General features: G+C 45.5%; 1 protein-coding gene across 5 annotated transcripts in view; it reads left to right on the top strand.

Moving 5' to 3' along the window:
- Positions 1 to 12,073, top strand: part of Arid3b (AT-rich interaction domain 3B) — a 50,017-nt gene that overhangs the window by 22,733 nt on the left and 15,211 nt on the right. For all 5 annotated transcript variants that reach the window (XR_009380253.1, XR_009380252.1, XR_009380251.1 and 2 more), the window contains exons 3-4: positions 7,238 to 7,309; positions 7,500 to 7,572. Coding sequence is in view for 1 of the 5 variants with exons in the window: in XM_059267979.1 (XP_059123962.1) it covers positions 7,238 to 7,309; positions 7,500 to 7,572 (145 nt within the window). In the remaining 4 variants the exon portion in view is untranslated. The remainder of the gene's footprint in view (positions 1 to 7,237; positions 7,310 to 7,499; positions 7,573 to 12,073) is intronic.

The raw sequence follows: 12,073 nt of genomic DNA, 5'->3' as shown, positions 1-12,073 counted from the left end.
TGCTTCATCCCCTGCCTGGCTTCTCTCTATTTGCACAGGAACATATTTCTCTCCCTTAAGAGTTCAGTCATCCTCTCTTTCATCCCCTCAGCCCAATCCAGCTGATTCTCTGAGTTGTCTGCTTCTTAGGAGAGTCATTTCCCCTAGTTCTGCTGCTCCCCTCCCCAACCCAGTTTCTCAGAGTTGGCAAAACCACCCACCCATCACCATTATACAAACAATATATTGGCATTGTAAACCACCATGGGGTGGGGGGCATTAAAAAAATATTTTGTAAATGAAGAGTCAGACTGTTCCTTTGTGTGAAAGACTAGCTACTGTGAAGCTGTTTCTATGATAGGTTATTCTGTCCTTCCAGTATGATATTAGTACTAGCCTTCATTACTGGGTTGAGGGGCAGGGAGCATACAGTAGGTCTTGACACATGAGTCACAAGTTAATGTAGGGGCTAGAGAGATGATGGCTCAGTGATTTAGAACACCAGCTGCTCTTGGAGAGGACCTGGCTTAGAGCCACCTAACTCCAGTTCCAAGGGATCTACTGCCCTCTTCTGACTTCCAAGGGCTCCTGCATACGTGTGGTACACATATAAGCACACATATACACATACAAATAAAATAAAATATTTTTTAAAAGTTAATGTAGGGCTAGTGTTGGTGGCATATGTCTTGAATCCCAGCAGTTGGGAGGCAGAGACAGACAGATCTCTGTGAGTTCAAGGCCAGCCTGGAGCTAGTGAGACCCTGTTTCAAAAAAACAAAAAAAGCTAATGTAGAAAAAAAAATTAATGATTAAAGAAATCATAGACAGAGGACTGGAGCAATGGCTTGGCAGTTAATAACACTGGCTGCTCTTCCATAGACCAGGGTTCAATTCCCAATATCCACATGGTAGCTAACAAACATTCGTAACTCCAGTTCCAAGGTTTCTGACACCTTTTTCTGGCCTCCAGGGACATCAGACACACCAGGTACACAGACATACACATAGGTAAAACACCCATACACATTTTTTTGAGGAGGGGGGGGTTGTTTTTTTTTTTTTTTTTTGGGGGGGTTTTCGAGACAGGGTTTCGTGCCTTTCCTGGATCTCACTCTGTAGTCCAGGCTGGCCTCAAACTCACGGAGACCCTCCTGGCTCTGCCTGCCAAGTGCTGGGATTAAAGATGTGCGCCACCGCCACCTGGCACCCATACACATTTAAAAAAACAAAACAAAACAAAACTTTAGCAACTCAAATTCAAAACAAGCAAACCTTCTAGACATAAATGGGATTTGTTTTGTCCCCCCACCCAGCCCCAGTGTTGGGAATTGAACCCAGGAACTAGCGTGAACACTCCCACTAAGCTACATCCTCAGCACAGATCATTTTTTAAATTGTCTATCTCCCTACATGAGAGTCTAAGCTCCACCAAGTCAGAGGCTTTCATCTGTCTTCGGTTTTGGGGTTTTTTTCCCCTCAGCACTTCTTAGAAATTGCAGTATATCCTAGGAGAGCAGAAGTTTGTATATGAATGAATAGAACAGAAAAAACTGAAAAGTAAAAGACACCTACAACCCCCTCTCCATTAGGTGTCTGTACATCCATATGTATAGATTATATTTTCCCAACAAAAATAGTTTGTTAAGGGGCTGGAGAGATGGCTCAGAGGTTAAGAGCACTGACTGCTCTTCCAGAGGCCCTGAGTTCAATTCCCAGCACCCACATGGTGGCTCACAACCATCTGTAATGAGATCTGGCACCCTCTTCTGTATACATAATAAATAAATCTTAAAAAAAAAATAGTTTGTTAAAACTCTCCAGAATATTGATTCCATCTTACTTTTTTTCAGTTCAGAAATTTTCTACTGCCTCCCTCCCCACTGTTCACAGTTCAGAGTTTAAATTTCCTCCTGGTATTCAAGGCATTTCACAGCCTGTTTCCACTTTAGCTATTAGATTTGATGTACTTACATCCTCCTGCCAAAACATGCCTTGTTTGTCCTCTACCCCAGTGTTCACTTGAACTATAAATCTCCCCTCAGTCCATATTCCTCAAGGCCACCTTAACCTCCAGCTCTGAGCCTCAACCTTCTACCTTCCAAGCGTTTCTGATTTGGTATTTGTAGCTTTACTCTGTGTATGTCCAACTTGTTTTTCCAACTCTTTGGTAACCCTCCCAGTGCTGGAGACCACTTTTGTTTTGGAAAGCAGGGGAGCTATTTTCCTCAGCAGCTTGCTCGACCTGGGATGTGTTCTCAAGGAAATCTGGACTGAATAAATTTATCATCGGATCTTTGCTTCACAAAAGAGAAAAAAGGCCACATGGTCCAACCTTGCCTCATGTGAGATCCCAAACCCCGAGATCCCAGATTGATAGTCGTCCAGAACGAAGCAGCTGCTCACTTCCTAAGAAGGCTTTCTCCATTACCAGGCAGTTCTGTTAGAAAAAGGCCTTCATCTGTAGACCTGAGAGCTTCCTGGCCAGTTCTATCCAGCTGCGCTAGTTTTGCTGGGACTGAGGCTGGCTCCTCTTCCATGGGCAGCTTTTTAGATTTAAAAAAAAAAAAAATGAATCCATTCATTTTCCCTCTACTTTGTTGATCTTCTAGGACTGAGAAGTTGGAGGTTCAGTGTTTTAATTTGAGTAGCAGTCAGGTAGTTTAAGACTTAGAGTTGTTTTATTTTGAAACCGTTATATGTACATGGTCTCATGATGCTAGGTACCACATTCCTCTGGTCCCTTAAATGTAATCTCCTCTCTTTTCCTCCACTTCCCTTCTTCCTATCCCCCTGGGGGAAAGAGGGTCTTCCTAGAATAGATGGTCTGTTTTGGAGGTAGAGGTAAGGTAAAGGTTTACCCTCTTTGGTGTCCCCAGATACCTCTCCAGGACAAGTGAGGGCAATTTTTGTTTGGCTGAAATACACAGATGAAGCCAGTGAGAGGATCAAGAATGAAAGACCCTCCCCTTAAGAGCCACTCGGGCCGTGATGTTTCTGCTGCTTTCTCTCCTTTTTTCCATTCTTAATTGTCCTGTGCAGAATACTTTGTGCTGTTCTTTGCAACCCAGGAGGTTGCATGATGTCGCCAAGCAAGCCAGGCAAACCCAGCCCTGGTGCTGCCCGTTAGGAACTCTAAGACTGGGGCAAGTGGCTGCTAAGTTCTTTGACCCGTGCTCTCCCCAGCTCGAGCCGTTTCTGCATGTAGGAGTAAGTGAGAAAAATGCGTCTAAAGTGCACAGTACACTGTAGTACACAAATACTAGCTTCCTGCCCCCCCCCCACACACACACACAGTCTTTCACTACCTTTTTGAAGGAGTTTAAGGGAAAATAGTCCGGTTTCCCTGGTGGACATGAGTTGAATGTGGGTGTGACAACTAAAACTAGTCTTGGGTGGATATTCCGAGACAAACGGTCAGTTTCCTGTGAGCTCCTGGTGAGATCAAAGATGTTAAGAGGGATTTCTGAAGTAAGAGGAGGCTGTAAATGGCAATAAGTAACCACTGGCTACTGTTGGCATCGACTCATATTCCCCCGTAACGCCCAGTTCTGGGATGTTTAATACTGCTGCCTGTGCAGGTGGGTTCAAAGCCTATTCCTGGAAGGTTAGACCTGTCTGCAGTGACTCTTCAACTTATGGACCCCTCCCTCGTGATCCCCAAAGGTTGAGATGTCCCTTGGCATATGTTTTACCCAGTCTCCAGCTGCCTCTACTTCCCCCTACTTTTTCCCACCGTTGCATTCTGTCAGCCACACTTGATGTCGAAGAAGAATTATTTGGGGGCTGATAACTTTTTAGTTAGTCATGTGCACACCCTAATGATAGGTGAGGAAAACTTGAATTGTACAAGTGAGCCATTTATAGCATTCTATCAGTTATAAACAGAAAAAGCTCTATAACCAGCCCTCCTAGCACAGGCAGGAGGGGGGAGACAGGAGGCAGTGAGTCCCAGGGGAGCTGACCATGTCTCCCAGGAGGTACCAGTGCTGTCTCTGTGCTGAGAGCTGGGGATACCCTCAGGATGCTTAAGATTAGAGATGAGCCAGGTGGAGGTGGCGCATTCCTTTAATCCCAGCACTTGGGAGGCAGAGCCAGGCAGATCTCTGTGAGTTCGAGGCCAGCCTGGTCTACAGAGCAAGTTCCAGGACAGCCAGGGCTACACTGAGAAATCAAAAAGAAAAGAAAAGAACTGTCTTTGCCTTAGAACATGAGAAGGAAGGCTCATACACTCAGGCAACTTTTTTTCCTTTCATTCTTTTTTTTTCCCCCCAGAGCTGAGGACTGAACCAAGGGCATTCTTTTTTTTTTTTTTTTCCCCAGAGCTGAGGACCGAACCAAGGGCTTTGTGCTTGCTGGGCAAGCACTCTACCACTGAGCTAAATCCCCAACCCCTCCTTTCATTTTTTAAAAATAAAGTTCAGGGGCTGGAGAAATGGCTCAGAGGTTAAGAGGTTAAGAGCACTGACTGCTCTTCCTGAGGTCCCGAGTTCAATTCCCAGCAACCACATGGTGGCTCACAACCATCTGTAATGAGATCTAGTGCCCTCTTCTGGCCTGCAGTCATACATGCTGTATACATAATAAATAAATCTAAAAAAATAAATAAATAAATAAATAAAGTTCAGTGTCTCATTTCTGTCCTGTGGCCAGCGTCCTTCTCTGTGGTCATTGGGTTAGAGATGTTTCTGGCTAAAATCCTGTCCCTGTAGAGTATAGTGGCATCCACTTTATAATGTTGTTCTCAATTCTTTGTTCTCCTCCACTCTCTCCACTCCACCCCTATTGCCAACTCCTCTCTGGACCAAGCACATTATAATTGTTCCTTACTTCGTGGCAATAGCCAGTGCTTAGAATCCTTTGCAATTGGAGCAGAACTGGAGAAAGTAGAGGAGACATAGTGGATACCAACCTCTTTCCCAACCCCCTCCCCACCCCCAGCATTCTTCTCTTTTCTGTCTGTGGAGCTCTGCTGTCACTTGGGTGTTTATTTTCACACATAGCCCTAAGGTGGCCACACTGGCATGCTTGTTCTCACACCCCTCCCCCACTGCTGAAAGCCCTGCTCATTCAAGGTTGTGGATTAGGTCCTCTCCCTCCAACTGAGAGTGACATAGTTTTTGAGCCTTGGGAATGCCTGCAAGTTACTGTAATTAGCAAATACTCAGTGTTTTCATCTTGGTGACTGATAAAGAATCCTCCTGTGAGTGTCAGCCTCGGATCTCCAGTTGCAGAGTTGGAAATTGAGCTGCCACAGTAAACAGCTGACATAACAGAAGCACAATGATCCCCCATTAAATGTCTTTCAGCCAATAGGAGCTCCCAGGATAATTGACTTTCCAGCAGGAATTACTGGCTCAAACAAAATCATTGGGCATTAGGGCAACCTACTGCACCCTTTGAAAGGGCTTCAAATGTAACAGTCTGGTTTTGCTGACCTAACAGGCAGAATTCATCTTGATTATTCATTGTGCTAGTTGCCACCAGATGATACTAGATTTCTAGTGACTATAATTACAATGTGGGGTTGACTTTAACAACAACAGAAAAAAATAAAACAATGCTTCTGCTTGATTATTAGCTTGGAAGGACACTAGTAACTGTCTGCCTCTGGACCTGGTGTGTGCACTGTCCAATCCCTGACCAAGCATTTTGTTGTTGTTGTTGTTTTGAGACAAGGTTTCTCTATGTAGCTTTTGGAGCCTGTCCTGGAACTCACTTTGTAGACCAGGCTGGCCTTGAGCTTATAGAGATTCACCTGCCTCTGCCTCCCGAGTGCCACTGCCCGGCTGACCAAGCACTTTTTTACACACATCTTTCACTAGATAATTGGGAAAACAATTTGTCATAGCTTGTTTCATTTCAACTGACAAGGTGTCACTCTCTGTCAGACTGACCTCTCTGTGTGCTATTGCTGCAATGAGGAAGATGCTGATCTCCATCTCAGAGCCAACTTTGAGTAGGGAAAGCAAAGTGTGGCCTCAAAAATATAACTGAGTTATGACCTCTTGCTTTTAGGCACAGGGGTGCAGGGTGTGCATATGGGTACAGAGTAGAATTTGCCCAGGCTATCATTTCATGGTTTTAGAACAAGATTCCTGTGCAGTCAAGAGTGTTCTCCTGAGAAATCTCTGCTCCTAACCCCCCATGCCTTCTCCAGCACTTGCACACTCCAGCTAGCAGGGTGGTGTGCCTACATGTGCCTGTGGTCCAGGAGAGGGGAGGAAGGAGAGGATGGCACAGCTTGAGGTATCTATTGCATCCACCAGGACAGAGTGAACAGAAAGCTACACTGGGAGATTTCATACTTGCCACTGGCACAGAGGTGGCTGGGTTGTGTCTATGGTATATGCGTTTGTGTATCTGTGGAAGAGAGTTTCAGTTCAAATAGCAAATTGATTCTGTACCAGGTAGTGTGGTATTGTGCTGGGGTACAAAGAAGACAGTAAGATTGATTTTCTATCAAGAACGTTCCTTCTGATGGAGATGACATAATTCCAAAAGACTGAAATTCTGAACTAGCAGCAGACAGAGACTGCTTCTGGTGTTCTTAAAGCAACCGGGTGAAGGACCGGTTTCCTATAGAAGAGGTAAAGAGGCAGCTGCCAGAGGAGTAAGTTATGCAGCTGAATAAAGAACGTAAACACAGGCATCCTTCCCCTTCCCTCCTACTCCACTGAATGGCATTGCTTTGATCTAACCAAAGCTCAGGTTTTGTTTGTTTTGTTTTTTAATTTCCTAATGAATATTAACTTTTGTGCCCAGTCTGCACCTCAGGCATAGTCTCAGGCTGTGGTGGCCTGTAGTCACTCAGGCATTCTCTTCACTAGCCTTAGGGTTTCTGATGGTAAGCTGGATGGAGAGACTAAAACGTGTCGATCTTCGCAGCCACTGCTCAGTGAGTGTGTCTCAAAATGGCAGTTTGTAGAAAGTCAGCTGGGATGGGGGTCTTGGGACTCTGGGCTTTTGTGTCATTCTCAGCATTATCAAGCATAAGCGACATCCATCTTTGCCAAGTAAGGGAGGTGGTTCTTTTGAAACCCACCAACCCAGCTACACACCATATTTTGAAACCACCATCAAAAGCAAAACAGGAAGTCCCTGAAAAGGGTAGTAGAGGGTCCTGAATAGGCTTTTCTAGTGTGAGCCAGGAGAGCAGGAGTGCTGAGGATGGTCATCTTTCCCTGAATGAAGAAGGTCTTGCTCTTTCACTCATAATTCCCATTCCCCTCTCAATGTTGTGTTTTGTCCCCTTCAGAATGGTGCTTTGGCCTGGAGCGATGATGCTGATGGAGCCCGGGGAAGAGAGATCTCTCGAGATTTTGCCAAGGTCTGTAATGTCTTTGTGATAAAAATAGAAACAGTTCTGCAGTGGGCTGTATTGTTCCCCTACACGTACAGATGTGAGTGGCAGATGAGTCACATCTATAGTTCCTCAGATGTCTGTAGTATCTCTGGGATGACACCTGCAGTGAGATGGGATGTTTCATTGTGGTTTTTTCTTGGGGTCTGGCCTGCAGCTGTATGAACTGGACGGTGATCCTGAAAGGAAAGAATTTCTGGATGACCTCTTTGTCTTTATGCAGAAGAGGGGTAAGTGTGTTGCCTCTCATTGTTCCAACTACGTGCTTACTGAGTGACTGCTGTTACTATTGCCCGTCCTCCTTCACTCCTCCCTTCCAAGGGTTATTTAAATAATTGACATCCAGATTGAAGGGAGCAGAAAGGACCTTAGCAAAAGATGGATTTGGCCCTGCCTTAATTTTGTCTCTCTCCTAATTAACTAGTCTCTGGAGACATTTCAAATCCAAATATATTTTTATTGTATGTAGTCTTATAGCTGCCTCAGGCTTCATTTAGAAAAGCATGTGGCATGTACTGTTGGTGTAGTTAGTCCCACCTAGACTGAGAAAGGTAAAGAAGCCATAGGGACCCTTCTGGTGGTTCTGGAGAGCGTAAAATATCCCAGGAAAAGGAAGGGCCAACATAACCTATTGGATCTCTGACATATTTGGGATATTCCTGCAAGTTAACTGCTGAGTATGTAGACATCCATTTATAAACCCCTTCAAGGTTCTTTGTCTTCCTCTCCCTGCACACTACCCCCTAGAGCTGGCTGCACTCTGGACCATGTCGTGACTGACTCTTGAGCCCAATGACTCAACTTCCTGGCTTTATATCCTGTCACAGCAATGGGTTCACCAGCTAGGTCAGGCCTCAGGAAGCATGGCCAGAACTTCAGCCACCCTGTGAGAAGACCCTTAATAATTTATGTAGCTCCACGTTCATCACCCTCAAGATATAGCCACCACCAGCCACTCCCTAGAACCCTGCTAATATCTGATCACAGATTCTTTGAGGTCTGTCAGCAACTTTATTAAGATCTGGGAATGATTTTTTTCTTTGTTCTAGGCTGAGCTATGATAGCAGCTAAATATTCTTGAATACACAGCTCCTGTTGGCTCCCTCTCCCTGCTTCCTTTCCTTACTCCTCTCCGCCCCTGCGGCCCCCTCCTCTCCTTTTTGCTTCTTTTTTCTAAAGCCTGTGCCTTCATGGTAGTGAGCACTCACTGCTGGGTTGCTTTAAAAGACGGTAGAAAGGTTAGAGGCTTTGTTCCTCTGTCTCCAAGCCTATCCGAGCAGTATATGCAGCCCTAATTAGTTTACTCCTCTAACAGTTATCGGGAGCTGGTGTGTGTGAGTACAAAACAAAAATACAGCCCTGAAAGATAATGTGACTGGCAGCAGGGAAACTCCCTGTGCCCTGAGAGAGAAATCCACTTAATACTTTGGGCTCGCCTTCCAATTACCTTTTAATTATTTACAAGCTCCACAAGCCCAGCTGGTGCAAAGCCAGGCACTGACCCTGTCTCAGAGGGGCTGCCATAGCAATATAGATTTGAATCAGCGGTGGAGCTCCACTGCTTTCTCTTTCTATTTTCTTGGTTTTCTCTCTTCCCAGAAGGGTTTTCAACAGAAAATGTAAGCTAGAGCAGCCTAGTCATGGGTGAAGATTGGTAAATTGTTTACTCCTTCATGTTTCCTTTAGATTTGTGGCTCCTGGAGGACAGTCACTTTGTCATCCCTCTATCTCTGGTGCTTAGGCTGTTTGCTGTCTGAGCATCGTGTTGGTTCTCCTGACTCAGCTTGCCCTGCAGGTGGCTGAGCTGCCTGGAGCCTGTGTAGATCTGCTTCATTTCCATAGCAATACTGTAGTTTAGGTCAGTGGTAGGGAGCAAGCTTCATGGCCTTGCTGTCCCGGGGCCGACAGCTAGTCATCCAGCATGTTTTTGAGGGATGGCAGCTGTTGGTGATGTCGGTCTATAGCTCTTTGGGCCTGTCTTCAGCACTTTCGCCAAATATTTCACCATTGGCTGGCATCACCAAGAGAGTAAAGACAACTGAATCCCTTGCTTGTTAGTTACTCTAATGTAGATTTTCTTTGCTCTGGCAGCCGTTGACTTTAGGGACTGGATTATCCTTTTTTGTGGAAGTAGACTTGTACACTGTAGAATATCAGCAGTATCTTTGGCCTCTTCCCAGTAAATTTCAATAGCATTGCTCGGCCATGAAACCTAGAAATGTCTCTAGAAGCTGGGTATAGAGCATATACCTGTATGTAATCCCTCCACTTGGAGGGTAGAAATAGGAGGAGGATCAGAGTTCAAAGTCAACCTCAGCTACATGGTGTATTGGAAGCCAGCCTTGGCTACAAGAAATCCTGGAAAGAAATGCTTCTAGATTTGTAAATGGCCTTTGGGGGTAAATTGCCCTCCAGAAAGAGCCGCTGCCATGTCATTGGAAAGAGTAAGTAGAAAGTTTTCTCTGCAGGGAAAAAAACCTCCATGGAAATCGTCTTACCTCATTTTAGGGTCGGCTTTTGTCAGGCCCCCCACCCATCTCCTGCTTGAAAGGATGGAGCTGAGCTCCAGGAGCTCACATAGCACTGGAGCACAGAGACAGTCTCTGAGACAGGCCCAGGACTTCCTTCATGGAACACTGTTAGCTACTAGTCTAGGATAGAGTCGGGGAGTGAGTTGGGAAGCGGGTGTTGTCTGTTCTTACTTGTCACTCTTCAGAGTGGACTGTGTAGGGTGTTGGAAGTGTTGGTCTCTAAGCTGGGATCTCGGCAGCAGTTGATTCCACCGGACTTATTGTACAAGCCTGGATTTTAAAGTCCTGGTGATGCTTCCTCCCCTGGGCTGGGTGGCTTCCATACAGCAAGCACCTCAGAGGAAGTAGACGGGGCTCTGAGGGAGGCAGCACACAGCAGGTTGCCACAAACGACTGCAGCTGCAGGTGATAAAAAAACAGCCATCATGTGGGAAGGGGCACAGGTTGTAACTGCTGCTTTGTGCTGCCTCCCGCCTGTTAACACATTTGGGTGAATTGACTGCAACAGATGGGCCTTTCAGCCTTTGGCCTTTAGTTTCTAGGCCTAGCCCAGTTACTTGCACCCTGGTGGCCCCTCCCCTCCCAATAGGTCAGTCTGTCAGGAGAGGAGCCTAAGATCACGGTGGGCTGAGCTCCTGCTGGCCTAAGGAAATGAGGCCCTCGGAGACGGAAAAGGCTGTGGATTGTGCAAAGCCAGGCAAACATCCACCCTTTTCCATGATCTTAAGCAAAGCCTACTCTTTGGCCACACCTTCCTTATCTGTAAGATGTTGAAGGTTCACTTAGTATGGAAACTTGTGTGTTCTCCTTCCATGATTGCTCTGCTAAGCTCCCTGCAGGCCATTACTATCCTTGGGGAGAAACAAGAAAAGAAGCTGTTAGTCGTTCTCTATCAAAATAATTCTTTGCAAATACCCAAGATTCTCTAAGACCAAATGTTTCTTCCCTTTTGCTAAATAACACATTCTTCTTTTGTGGACTGAAGCCAAATTGAGTTACACACATTATATCGCACCAAGAGTCTCTTTTCCATGCAGAACATTGTTCTCAGAATGGTGCTTAGATTTCAAAGCTCTAGTGTCCTTTTTTTGCTTTATATATATGCCAAGGAGTGGTGTGTGTGTGTGTGTGTGTGTGTGTGTGTGTGTGTGTGTGTTGCTAAAAATAAAGCCAAACAGTAACGTAAAATAAAGTTGTCTGCTCATTTAGCGTACTGTGGGTAGTTTCTGAGCTCTTATTCTCTTATACAATGCCCATGTAGTTTTCCAGTGCCCAAGGGGAGGGGCTAATTTGTAAGTCTGATAGCAAAGGCCATGTGTAGGTGGTTGCATTCTCACTTCTGTAAGAAAGAAAAGCTCTTTCTTTGAGAGGAAGAGCAGAAGTATGAGCTCTGGTGGTGGTGGTGGTGGTGGTGGTGGTGGTGGTGGTGGTGGTGGTGGTGGTGGTGGTGGTGGTAGTAATGGTGGTGTGATTTTACAGTTAATTTTAATATTATCCTATACACTTTGCAGAGTATTTTCAATCTATTATGTGATCCTTTGCCACCAAGAGCTCCAGCCTGGTGGGATAGAAAGAGCAAAAGACTTAGCATTTGCTCTCAAGTCCTAGGCCAGTGCTCTTTACTTCTTGCACTGCCTTTGAGAGACTTGTCCCTAACCACAGCAAACCCATGGCTTACTTTTAGAGACTCAGGCAAGTCTTGTCCCTCCACTTCACTGGCCACTGTCTAGTAGAGGATTTGCTTAACTCAGAGTAGAATGTTGCATGCAAGGGGAATCCTCATCTCTAGGTCAGTTGTATCTCTTGGAAGGACAAATGTAACAGCTCAGCAATATGCTATTTGCTGAGGCAGGATGAGGCAGTGGACTCAGAAGAAACCCAGAATACTCTCTAGCAAATTGTCCTTTCTGTCTCTACATTCCCATCCCCACTCTCGACATGTCAGGGTAAGCAACTGCATGGTCACAGGGAAGACATTTTTTGTCAAGACCTTACTCACAGATCTGCCCTCATGCCAGTTCCGTCACGGCCACAAACTGGCCTTGGTTTTTCCCATCCCAGTGGATTGTTAGATCTGGTTTTGATGTGCATATACAAAGAATTTACTGTGGGAAAAGAGCTTGGTCTGCCTCAAAGTGCAATTTGAGTGTTTTTCCTTCTGTTGTGTGCTTATCTATCCATCTCAGGCAAGGAAATGTTC

Source organism: Peromyscus eremicus, chromosome 7 (assembly GCF_949786415.1).
Source record: "Peromyscus eremicus chromosome 7, PerEre_H2_v1, whole genome shotgun sequence".
In the NCBI taxonomy this organism is placed as follows: domain Eukaryota; kingdom Metazoa; phylum Chordata; class Mammalia; order Rodentia; family Cricetidae; genus Peromyscus; species Peromyscus eremicus.
This window is presented reverse-complemented; position numbering and strand designations above follow the sequence as displayed.